Source organism: Polypterus senegalus, chromosome 2, assembly GCF_016835505.1.
Source record: "Polypterus senegalus isolate Bchr_013 chromosome 2, ASM1683550v1, whole genome shotgun sequence".
Lineage (NCBI taxonomy): Eukaryota > Metazoa > Chordata > Cladistia > Polypteriformes > Polypteridae > Polypterus > Polypterus senegalus.
Genome location: NC_053155.1, coordinates 53018681 through 53031731, shown reverse-complemented (window position 1 = coordinate 53031731; position 13051 = coordinate 53018681). Strand labels below are relative to the sequence as shown.

Below are 13051 nucleotides of genomic sequence, written 5' to 3'. Positions count from 1 at the left end.
AAGTGAATCTGGCACTTCAGATGTGTAAAGCAACAGAGCTAACTATTGTGCTACCCCTTGATTAGTTTGTCTTTCTTATAATTTAATCTGTGCAGCATTCTGGGCCAACTTCCTAAGGAAGGGGCTATATTAAGAGAAAATATTCTGCTTGCACCCACCTTCACATTGTCCATCATGAAGGACCTGGATCTTCAAGCCAGTTAAGCAAGCATCACGATGGAGTTCACAGTGGTTGCGGTAGGTCTTCCCATTGCTGCCACAGACTGGTCTCTTGTGAATTTTGCATTGCTGTTGAGAAATGAGGTGAAAAACAAAATTCAAAAAACTGCAAAAGGGACTATTATATGAAGAAACATCAAACAATTTTAATCTGATGATTTATACTGTACAAGTTTTTTCCTGGTATGGCATTTGTCTTTCTTCTAATTTACAACCTGGATGTTTATATGCATCCCCTCACACCGAGCTTTATGGTTTATCACCTAGGCGTACTATTTCTGCAGTGCAAGTCTAAGACTGAGTAAGAGATAGAATTCAGTAATTGTGAGTTGAAATAAACAAACTGGGGGGGATACACCTGAATCACTTCCATTATCTTAAAAAGGACTACTTGACTGTCAAGGGGTTGTTGGGAAAGAAGCAGAACATACAAAGCATAGGACAGAAAGGGCTGGAGAGACCATACAGAAAAGAAGTCTGCGCATACATGAGATGGGGATCCCTTAAGAGCACAATGTATGATAGGCTGTTATCTATTACTGAGGACAGTTAGCTGGCTCAAAATGTTATCCCTTAAGCAAGAGAGTGGGTATACAAAGTAAGAAAGCAATGTAGTCTGGTGGCCTGAGGATTTTTTTAGAGAGCCACTAGTTATCCCCATAGTGGATTTTAAATGTCAACAGCAATACAAGCCTGAAGTCAAGGTATAAGATGAAATTAGGTGTCACAGGCAAACAAGCAAAGTAAAGAGAGATAAGGAAGGTAAGTAAGGACGTGTTCTTGATGTTTTACCACCAAAACAGTCATCTACTCTCAATATATAAAATCTTAAGCCTAAAAGTGCAACAATTTTGTGCAATGATTTTATATGACGTTCTTATGTCACACTTTAAATTGGGCTTATTTTAAAATCAACATATGCATGTTTGGTATCATTCTTTTCAGAATATATCGAACTTTAATGTGATGTTCTTAGATCTTCAGATTTTTATTCCGTTTTTAAATTATAAACTAAAATATCAAGAACTCATGTCCCACAAGACAAGACTTTGTGCCAACAGATTTAACCACGCCTGGGGCCGGAAAAGATAAAGAGTGGACAACAAAGAAAGCTGCTGTAAAGGCTTTTAAATGTTTGAAGCACCACGCAAGATGCAGATCACACAGTACGGCACAGCAGCAAGTCAGCAGCTGATCGAGCAAAGAGGAGGTAAAAAAAAACAAACTGTATTTGTTTCCTACTGTGTCACCGTTTAAGAAGGGGTTTCGGTGGAGTGACCATGTCTCCTTGGGGTGTGTTCAGCCCCCCTCTTCACAACACGAGTGGCAGAGATGCGAAGTGGCTGGCACGTAGCGCATGGGGGTTGGCGAGTGAGGCAAGCAGGGGGCGAACCCCCTAGTAAAGATGTAACTTTCATGAGAGAGACCGAGCAGGACCGGCAAGGTTTTATTTTGTGTGTCCTCATTTTCAGGTACAATCTCTTAAATTGCAAAACAGACACCATATAAAAATGATTGAAATGTGGCAGAATTTAACATAGATATTTCATTAACCATTCAATTTGTATTTAGAAAAATATTTGTTACAAATTATTACCTATACTTTGTCATCGACCCACTATGACCAATAACTAAAAAACAGGACATCAGTTGATTTGTGGGTCACCTGAGTCTATGAAAGCTGTTTCATCCACCACAAGCCATTCTGGGCCTGGTTTTATTTACATGATATTGTAAATTGCTATTAAAAAAAATTAATTTACCGTGTATATACAGTATACTCTAGTAATGCATGTAATTAATTCTATTATAACGTATTGTTGAAAATGAGTCATTATTATGAAATATGTAATAATCAAAAATGCAATATCTCTGCCTTTGATTAAGTAAATGATCACAAATTAAAAATGCTCCAATTTTCAATACAGTTAATTAAGTTCTGGTGCACATTTTAATGTTATGCCATATAAATTGTTAAACCTTATATTCTATCTTTGCTCATCCCTTCATGTTTTAGTTTGGACTGATAATAATGATCTGATTTCTTGGAGCACCAGTGTTGTTTGTTACCCAGTTCAAGGCACCCATTTAGAGACCTGCTGTTCCAATTTGAACAAAGCAATTTGAATTAATATTTTAATTTGGCAATTTCACTTGTAAGCACAGCACAGTAATTGTACTGTATGCATTACTCCCAATTTGAATTATAGTGATAGGAAGAAGCAACACCAAAAAGAAAAGGTTATGGTGACGGTACTTTTCCTGAATTAGTTGATGTTAAAAATGGAGTCCTGTTTAGGCCGCTGTCTTATTAATATAAATAAATAATCTTGGTAAGAGTGAAAATAATAATCTGGTTATGTCTGCAGATAATACTAATTCAATTGAGCGACAGACATTGAATAATTAGCCGAATTATTACAGGGAGACTTGGACAGAATTACCGGCTTGGGCAGATGAAATTGAGTTTAAGTAAATGTTAAATATTACACGTAGGATGTAAAAATATTAGATTTAAATGCATAATGGGAGGTTTGAAACTTGAATGAACACTTTATGTGAAGGGCCTAGAAGTAGTAGTGAACTCTTCACTTTCTTTATCCAAGTAGTGTGCAGTGGAGATTAAGAAGGTGAATGGAATATTCGGATATATTTTGCAGCTTAAAGTGTCGAGTACAAGACAAAGAAGTTTGTGATAAACTATATAACACACTAGTGAGGCATTCTGGTGCACAGCAACACTACAGAAGATTAAGCGTTGACATACTTGAATTAGTACAGTGAATCCCAGTATTTACTTTAAAATTAATTCTTCTGAAAAAAATGGAGAAACAAATGGAAACATGTTAAGGGTAGATTTCACACAAACGTTAGAAAGTTTCTCTTTATACAGAGAACCATACACACATGTAATAAATCAGCAAGTTGTGTTAAAGATAATAGGAGTTTAGGGATCCTTAAAACTCAACTTGATGTCATTTTGTAGTAATTATGTGAATAGGACTGGTGAGCTAGATGGGCTAAATGGCCCATTCGCATTCTCAAAATTCTTCTAATATTCCAAAAATGTCTGACAAAATTATACATTGTAAGTGCTGGATTGGAACCGGGTGTGCAATATTAGTGCAGACTGAAGAGACTGGCATACAGTCTACGAAACACGGAAGTGAAAAAGGACGCTTCCGGACTGTGCGCACCACATAGTAAGTAGCTCCACTTTCAATTTTATTTCCTCAAGAAGACTGAAGTATTTGAGAGGCTGATGAATGAAGAGAACGAGAGAGAGAAGAGGTTGGATGATGTGGAGATAGTGAATCTGGAAGTGCAATGGATTAGCAAGGAGGAAGTAAGGACAGCTTTGAAGAGGATGAAAAATGAGGTGATGATTAGTGAGCAGCAGTATGGTTTCATGCCAAGAAAGAGCACCACAGATGCAATGTTTGCTCTGAGGATATTGATGGAGAAGTTTAGAGAAGGCCAGATGGAGTTGCATTGCATCTTTGTGGACTTGGAGAAAACATATGACAGGGTGCCTCGAGAGGAGCTTGGTATTGTATGAGGAAGTCGGGAGTGGCAGAGAAGTATGTTAGAGTTGTACAGGATATGTATGAGGGGAGTGTGACAGTGGTGGGGTCTGTGGTAGGAGCGACGGATGCATTCAAGTTGAGGTGGGACTACATCAGGGATCGTCTCTGAGCCCTTTCTTATTTGCAATGGTGATGGACAGGTTGACAGACGAGATTAGACAGGAGTCTCCGTGGACTATGATGTTTGCTGATGACATTGTGATCTGTAGCGATAGTAGGGAGCAGGTTGAGGAGACCCTGGAGAGGTGGAGATATGCTCTAGAGAGGAGAGGAATGAAGGTCAGTATGAACAAGACAGAATACGTGTGTAAATGAGAGGGAGGTCAGTGGAATGGTGAGGATGCAGGGAGTAGAGTTGGCGAAGGTGGATGAGTTTAAATACTTGGGATCAACAGTACAGAGTAATGGGGATTGTGGAAGAGAAGTGAAGAAGAGAGTGCAGGCAGGGTGGAATGGGTGGAGAAGAGTGTCAGGAGTAATTTGTGACAGACATGTATCAGCAAGAGTGAAAGAGAAGGTCTACAGGACGGTAGTGAGACCAGCTATGTTATATGGATGGGTGAGACAGAGCTGGAGGTGGTGGAGTTAAAGATGCTAAGATTTACATTGGGTGTGATGAGGATGGGTAGGATTATAAATGAGTATATTAGAAGGTCAGCTCAAGTTGGAAGTTTGAGAGATAAAGTCAGAGAGGAAAGATTGTGTTGGTTTGGACATGTGCAGAGGAGAGATGTTGGGTATATTGGGAGAAGGATGCTAAGGATAGAGCTGCCAGGGAAGAGGAAAAGAGGAAGGCCTAAGCAAAGGTTTATGGATGTGGTGAGAGAGGAAATGCAGGTGATGGGTGTAATAGAACAAGATGCAGAGGACAGAAAGATATGGAAGAAGATGATCTGAAGTGGCAACCCCTAACGGGAGCAGCCGAAAGAAGAAGAAGATTGAAGTATTTGGCAGCTATTGTATAATAATAGTGATTATTTTTTCATTTTTAAGCTTCGTAGACACCCCAAAGGTAGATCATCTCACAAAATAATTTCCCCCATAAAAACAGAAAATCCAGGGCCGATAGGGCTAAGATCGGAAACACAACCCAACCGGGATGGTGCTCAGTTTTTACTCTAATTGTGGTGATCAAATAATGGATGGACAAGGAATGAGTAGACATTTAGTTCCGCAGAAGTTGCAGTGCTCTCCAGGCTGGAACCCCGTATAGACACCCACAAAGCTGGGTATTGTAGTCCAGAAGGGCGATCATTGTGATCCTTAGGCACCACAGGGGGTGTCACTGTGAAGAATGGATATCATTATTTTGGAGAGCTTCTGTATGACATGAAAATGCTTCTGGTGTGCAATGCCATGAAACCAGAAGTGCTTCCAGGTCTGACATAATAACAGAGTTGCTCTGTTTCATTCAAGGGTGAGAGTCGGGAGGCAGAGGGCAAAGGTTTATGTGGAGAAGTGAAAGGCAAGAAGGAAGAGGAGAAATGGGCTTTATTAACAACAAACACTGTGTTGGATTGTTAAGGAAAATCTATGAATATGTCTGTGGGTAATAAAAAAAACTTTTCTTTATCCTTAAACTGTGGTGGATTTGTGTCTGATGTTTGATGTTTCATGGCAACCCCCTGTGGTCACAACATATTATAAACATTAAAAAAAAAAAAAATGGAATTCTTCCATTTATGATCTTTTTGTAAGTTTTCTTTGAAGGTTTAAAATGCCCAGGCATTTCAACTACTGTAGTTTCCTTTTGGCAAGGTCACATATAACTGTTAACCTCAATGTAACAGGAACATTATTCTGCAGCTGTACCTGCCATGGATTCTGCATTATAATGAGGCTTCAGTGCAATCTTCCACAAGAGTGAAACTCTCAATGTAAAATGTCTTTTGGCAGGCTCAGTGTTTCTCAATGTGTAAAGCAAAACAGCACAACATAAATGGGTTTCATTTTTGCATCAAGATTTTCACTTTTTAAAAACAGCAGAGCCTCTCAGCTTCAAATTCAGCTAGTGTTCAGTATAAAGTCCATATACGTCAAGTTAAATCTTTTATACAGCATTGTGTCAGGCATTTTAGAATCCTTCAACAAAACAGCACTTAGTGAGTGGCAGAGATCCTTTATAAGGCTGTAATGCAGTTACTCATCAACATGTCAGTGAGATCATTATGTGGAAAGATCAGCTGCATAAAGAAACTCAAGGTTGTTAGATAAGCAGCCTACGAGACTTTTTAGCCTGGGACAAGACGTGACTTTTTCAGAGAGACACTTTCACATCCCGCAAGTCAAGACTTTGTGCCAAGAGATTTAACCACTCCAAAGACAAAGAGAAGGAGTAGATGACAAAGTAGAACATCATAAAGAATTCAAAAACATTGGTGCAATACACATATAGAGCAGGTTAGAAATAATGAAATGTGAAAGTTGCAAAGATCGCATTAGCACAAACAAATGGAAATTATTACTCAGTGAAATAACAGAACAGCGAAAACAGATCGAATATATTGTTCGGATTTAAACTTTAGATTGTCTAAATCGTGCTGCCATCAGGGAAAAGTAGTGTTTCTTCCCAATGAAGAGGTGTACCCGCGAGAATGAAAAGATTTGTTGTTTGGTGAAAGTGAAATTCACATAGGCGAGCGGCAGAGACGTGAAGTGACTGGCGTATAGTGCAGGCCGGGGCGGGTGGATTGGCGAGCGAAGTAAGCAGGGGCCAAAGCCCCCTAATTATTCCTAAAATTAAATTACCAAACTGCATAATTACTGAGCACACGGCTTACCTTTAAATCAGAAGGCTATCAAAACCGTGTCCCTATGCCCCAAGTGTTCAAACGACGACACTTAATGACTTGTGTGACTCAACAAGAAGAAACACAAAAATAAATACAAAAAACATACGTATTCCTGACACAGTGTTCCTTCAAATGCTTGCGATCGTCTAATTGTAAACTCTTCTGATTCTGTTAAATGTTTTTTTCTTAAATGTACGTACTGTGTATTATTTTAATTTATATTTATATATTTATATTCTTTATAGTTAGTTTTATTTTGTTTTTTTAATGATTAAAGCCACGATGAAGAACTTCTGCTCCCTAACCCTAAATAAACCACATAACCACCTTTTTATAACTTGTTTTTCTAAACATCCAAAAATAAACATACTTATCTTCTTTAATGTCCCACTGTTGTGAGGTTTTAGTGAGGTCATGCATTTTTAATACTTGGAGCATTAGCAAGTTTGCTACAATTGTTTTCTATCGTATGGTTATCTGCTGTATGAATTAAAACATAAATATGTTCAGAAATGAATTATGAGGCATTAAAGCTTTTGGCTTTGATTAATAGACGTAATGTCTAATACTCAGCTGGTCATTCAATTGAAACATTAGAAGCTGAGGGTTTTAATGGTAAGCAGTTATTTAAGTGAACCCCTCACATGTTCCCAATGATTTAATTTATGGCGGTCACTGGTGTTGCAGATGAGAGACACTGAAAGATATAAAACCTTTTAAGTACCTTAAAAGTATGAAAATGAAAAATGTCTAATTTGGTGGTGTCAGGGGTAGCTAAGCAATCCCAGTGGGGCATCAGCACAGAGTGGTTACAGCCAACCCCAAGACCCCAACCTTTGACCTGCACATTATTAGTTCACAAGGTTACCTGCTGGGCTGCTATTATTAAATTCTGACAAGTGAGCTTTTACTTATAAACTAAATCCTATTTTCAGATTTTTTTCAAAACAATCAAGGCATTGATTCAGAAAAAGAAAACACCACAAAACAGAGATGACATATTAATAATCAATAAAAGACAATATTTATGATGTTATCAAATTAGACAGAAAGAGCTGTGTGCTTTTTTCCTTGGTTTATGTGTCCATCAATTTTGTAGGTGACTTAAAAAAAGAAAAACTTTTAATGAGTACTGCTTTTTTTATTTTTTTATCTTCTCTAATTCAGTTTCTCAGCTTTACTTCCTGCACCTAATCCAATTAAAATTTAGAGGTTTTATAAATTCTTTGATGTTAGACGTTGCAATAATCCTCTCTGGGCCAGCTTGACACCAACTGAAACCTTTCTTGCTTCCTCCCACAAGAGCTTTCCGGCTTATATTTGTGAACCTCACGCTAAGGATTCATTGGAACAAAAGGGTCATTTAGGAAAGTCAGCAGAATGGAGGCGAGCTTCACTGTCAATTGCGTCAATTAAGAACTGTGAACATCTCCTGCATTCGTGGAGCAGTTTTCAAAGATTCACAATAAAAATGTTGTTTAAAATGCAAAATAATTTACAGTATGCAAAAAGAAGTAAAGTTCACAATGTTAGAAGCAGCAGAGAACATCTTGGCAAGTTCTGTGTACTTAACTTAAATTGTATTATTTTAAGCTGTGTTTGAATTTTAAAAATATATCTGGATGCTGACAGTCATAGAATGTTCTTTGTATACATTTAACCAAAATTTACTTTATGAAGACATTCTATTAAAATAAAAAATTGAACAAGCTTGATGGTAAGTTAGTTAACTCTAACTCCATTAACCTTTATATTATATTGCACTTTAATAGTTAAAATTCATGGTCTAAAACTAAGCATTAACTTAACCTGTGTGCACCTAGAATGCAAAAATGCATATTTATTGGAGCAGCTTTCTTTGAAAAATAAAACGGCTTGATGCTAGCCAAGCCAGTTAGCCTGCTTGTCCCCATCCTACTGTACCTCAACATTTATTATGAAGTACACTTCAAAAAAATGTTAAATCAGTCAAGCAGCTTACAAAAACCTTAATTTATTCACCTTTACTTTATATAGTGCCTGTAGAAGGTTCACACAAACACATGTCCTCATAGACAGAATCTAAAGCTGTGAACAGCAGCAGTAATACTGACGTCAACAGTGCCGACTTCAGCCTCCTGGATCTGAATCCCATGCTCTGATGTTACATGTTCTCTGCATGTCCTAGTGAGGTTTCCTTCAGGTACTCTGGCTTTCCTCTCAGATCCCCTAATATGAGCAAGCCATGTTAACTAGAGATTCCAAATTTGCCCTTTGTGCCTGTGAGTGTGTGTGCACGAGTGAGCACTATGATAGCCTGGCACCCTTTCCAGGTCTGTTTCCTGGCTTGGAGAGGCTCCAGCCCCTTCTAACCTAGGACTGAATTAAGTGCGTTTGGGAATGTTACATTACATGCTTTGTAAGTGCCTGAGAGGAAGGGTGGGCATCCTCGCCCGGAATGGAGGAAGATCATTTCTTGTCTTGATGGAAGACCAGAATGGAAGGACAGATGAGTATGCTGGCTGATCAAGGAATCGACTTATTGCCTGGCCAGAATAGTATAAACAATGGACCAGCAGATGCCAGAAACTGGAAGCAATTCTATCCCTCATACGACAGGTGGCAGTGGTCCTCCTGTGGTGTCTCAGTTTGGAATTGGTGTTCGGAAGTGCAACCCTGTTGGGGTCCCTAGGTGCTGTTAGAGGAAACTGTCGGGGGAAGAACTCCCAGGTTTCTATATGACCTAGAAGTGGTTCCAAGAGGACACGCTGTGGCACCGGAAGCATTAAAGGGAGTCTACTGCCTCACACCATTGTTGGGGGAAGGCAGGAAAAAAAAAAGTGTATTGTGTATCTGTGACTAATCTTTGTATAGGTGTTTTAATGAGAAGGGTGATGGTTAAAGAAATCTTTTATTTAAACCCAAAATTGTATTGGCCAATACTGTGTCTGCAGTTTTGGACTCAATGGTGTTCCCTAGTGGTTACAGCTTATATATTTCTATACCTACATATAGTATATACTGTTGTATATTTTGAAATTGTCTAGCATTTCATTTTCTCATACAAAGATGTGATTAAATGGGGTGTTTGCACAAGTGACATAGCTGCAAAGGTTTACCTCAATACAAAGGCAGGTGGGCTCCCCTTTCTCTGTTACAGTGCACTCTCTTCCAGCACCACAGAATACATTGGCACAAATCTTGGATTTGCTCTTCACTTCTTGCTGTAAAAGAAATAATAAAGAAGTAAATAAGTGAACCATTGTAGAAAGAATAGAGACTGAACATGATACTGCATCATACGCAACCTAGTACTTCCAAAATGTCTGGAGCAGGAGTCTTCCACTTCTCAACTAAGGACTGCCATAACTACACATGTTATTTTCTACTGTTCTCTTAATCAAAAGTCAATTTCTGATTTTTATTGAGACATAATACTGCAAATATGCCACAGTAAAGTGTAGCAAATGATCTGTTTATTAGCAATGCTATAGGCATCATCATCATCATTGACTACTGTGGCAGGTATTTTGAAAATCGCCAGGCCCTACTGAACACATTCACAGATGTGATACACAAAGACAAAGCAGCCCCTGGCAGACATGACATATCAGAGAATGTCATAAAAGATAGCAGTTCCCAATTCAAAATGTGATTAGCTTGAAGGATTTAACATCAGAGTAAGACCATGAGTTAGAACTGAAAACCAGCAGCCACTGAGTTCTACTGGAACAGGACTGTGGGGGCAGCAAGACGAGTTATTTAATTCTATTGGTAACGCTTATGAATGCTACTGCCAGAAACTTGGGCACTTTGTCCTGTTAGAAAAACTTATCCCAGCACTGAAACTTTGAAAGAAATTCTAACATAAAATAATGGTTTCTAAATGTTAAAGACTGAATGAGATATGACTGAATGGTAATTAAAAGAAAGAGTTTGATTGGGCTGAAAATAAGTGTTAATCCATGGTCAGACAGTGAAAAGAGTGTTGTGATGTTCTTAATGAATATACTTCAATTCAGAATTCAAGACAATAAATAGACACATGGCAAGGTATTGAATGTCAAATACACTGTAAAATAGTTATACTGTACATTATATATAAAAGATAGATAGATCGACAGATAGATAGAAGAAGACTTCTCTGGATCTCACAACACTCTGATTTGTTTTTTTTTTTGTTTTAAGTTACTCCTTTTTTGCATTTTTATAAATAGATATATAGACAGATAGATAGATATTTCCCTGTAATCACATGTCAATTACACTACTGGCATTTGTTTCTTTCCCTTGTAGCACCTTTTAATAATATAACCAAGGGAAATAAGAAGTAATTGTGTCTAGAAAAGAAAGTTCACACATTTTTGCTCTTAAGTTACTAAATTTGACCCAATACCTCCATCTAGTGGAGAATGTGTATGCAGCAAAATATACCATTAATGCTCAGTAGTGCCACTAGAGGGCAGCCAGGATTACAGTTTCATGAACTTTCCATTTTAGATTCTTTCCTGATGCATCATTAAAAGTTCAGTTTCTTCCCACAGAAGCATCAGGCACAAGGCAAGAATCACCCAGACAGGGGCAACTGCCCAGCACTGAACACACACATAATAACTATAGACGCAGGCTGATTTGGTTTTTTGAGTAATTCAAGATGTATAGTTCCTTGATCAAGTGAATACAGACAGTTACATGATGTACATTGTTGTCAGTTATGAGATACACCTGGATTATCATCAAGTGCTTGTAAACATTGAATAGTACTGCACATACTAACACAAACTCAGGTGATAAAAGCTAATGCCCTGAACTAATGTTTTAATAGATTTTCCTTCCCACTTCCACCTTCTTCCAATGACCAGTCTTCCCACACCATCTCTACTACATCAACAACTCCTACCACGTTAACTGGAACAGCCAGTGACAAGTCACCTCTGACCATCAGTGTGGACTGTCCATAACTGAAGGCTATGTAAGGAGACAACTGAGGAAGCTACACACAGGCAAAGCTGCAGGACCACAGAGTCATTCCTTGAGTTCTTAAGGTCTGTGCTAACCAACTTTGTTGTATCCTCTGTCACCTGTTCAGTTTGTCCCTAAGGCTTTAGAAAGTGCCACTGCAATGAAAAATACCCTGTATTGTTCCTGTTTCAAAGAAGGTAGGTGCCTCTTCATCTAATGACTACAGACCAGTGGCACTTACATCTCACATCATGAAGACCTTTGAGGGACTGGTCATGGACTATTGGAGTCCTCTTGTAGTAGACAACCTGGACCCACTGCAGTTTGCCTATCAGACAAAGACTGAAGTGGAGGATGCAATTATTTATCAGTTCCACAAGACTTATTCTCACCTAGACAAAGCAGGAAGCACTGTGAGGATTATGATTTTTTTTCTTGAGTGCCTTCAGTACCACCCAGCCATCTCTGTTACGGGGTAAACTCTGAGATACTATATGCAGGTGGATGATGCTATGATGTCATGGACTATCTGTTGGGCAGACCGCAATTTGTGAAACTAAAGGATAGATATGGATGTGAGCAACACTTGAGCACCACAAGGAACAGTCCTGTCTCCTTTTCTCTTCACTCTACACACCTCCAACTACAAATATAACACCAAGTCTTGTTAGTTGCAGACATTCTCTGATAATTCTACACTTACACTGTGCATTGATAAAGGGGGTGAAAACAGAGTATAGGAGTAAGTGGAAAAATGTGTTTCCTGCTGCAAAGAGATTTGTCTTCATCTTAACATCAGCAAAACCAAGGAACTGATTATAGACTTGTCCGGTCACTATTCAGGGATAGGGTGTAGAGGTGGTCACTCCTACAAGTACTTGGGGTTTTATATTAATGACAGGTTGGACTGGCCTTGGATCACAGAGGAACTATATAAGAAAGGGCAGAGTAGGCTCTTTTTTTCGAATGAGATTGTGTTCCTTTAATGTGGGTAGTGACTTCCTTCACATCTTTTAAAACTCTGTGATGGCCAGTGCGATTGTCTATGCTGTGGTGTGCATCACTTCAAAAGAGGCCCACCGAATCAACAAGCTAACTAAAAGGGCTGGCTCAGTTATAGGACACCCTTTGGACCCCCTGGAGGTTGTAGCAAAGAAGAGAATAAAGACAAAACAGAATGTCATTATGAACAATGTTGCACATCCTCTCTATGACATACTAACACTGAGGACTTTCAGCCAATGAATTATTCAGCAGAAGTGTCTCAAAAAATATGACTGGGGTTCCTTTATAGCAACAGTAATACGTCTGCATAATGCCGCACTCAGTCAGAAGTTTTCTTTCGTTTGAATTTTTTTGCTTTATAGTAACATTCCAGTGTATGTTCAGACCAAAATGTGTTTTTGTATTTATTTATGTATTTACTTAATTATCTGACTATTTATGCATGTATTATTTTTTCTGTTAAAAGCCGAACCTCCCCGTAAGGACAAATAAAGTTCTTTCTTTCTT

At 38.5% G+C, this 13051-nt stretch overlaps 1 protein-coding gene across 1 annotated transcript in view; it reads right to left on the bottom strand.

Moving 5' to 3' along the window:
• fstl1b (follistatin-like 1b) overlaps nucleotides 1-13051 on the bottom strand; it is a 117454-nt gene that overhangs the window by 46978 nt on the left and 57425 nt on the right. The window contains exons 3-4 of the mRNA XM_039743691.1: nucleotides 9697-9801; nucleotides 159-288 (exon numbers count right to left, since the gene is read on the bottom strand). Of these exons, the coding sequence (XP_039599625.1) occupies nucleotides 159-288; nucleotides 9697-9801 (235 nt within the window). The remainder of the gene's footprint in view (nucleotides 1-158; nucleotides 289-9696; nucleotides 9802-13051) is intronic.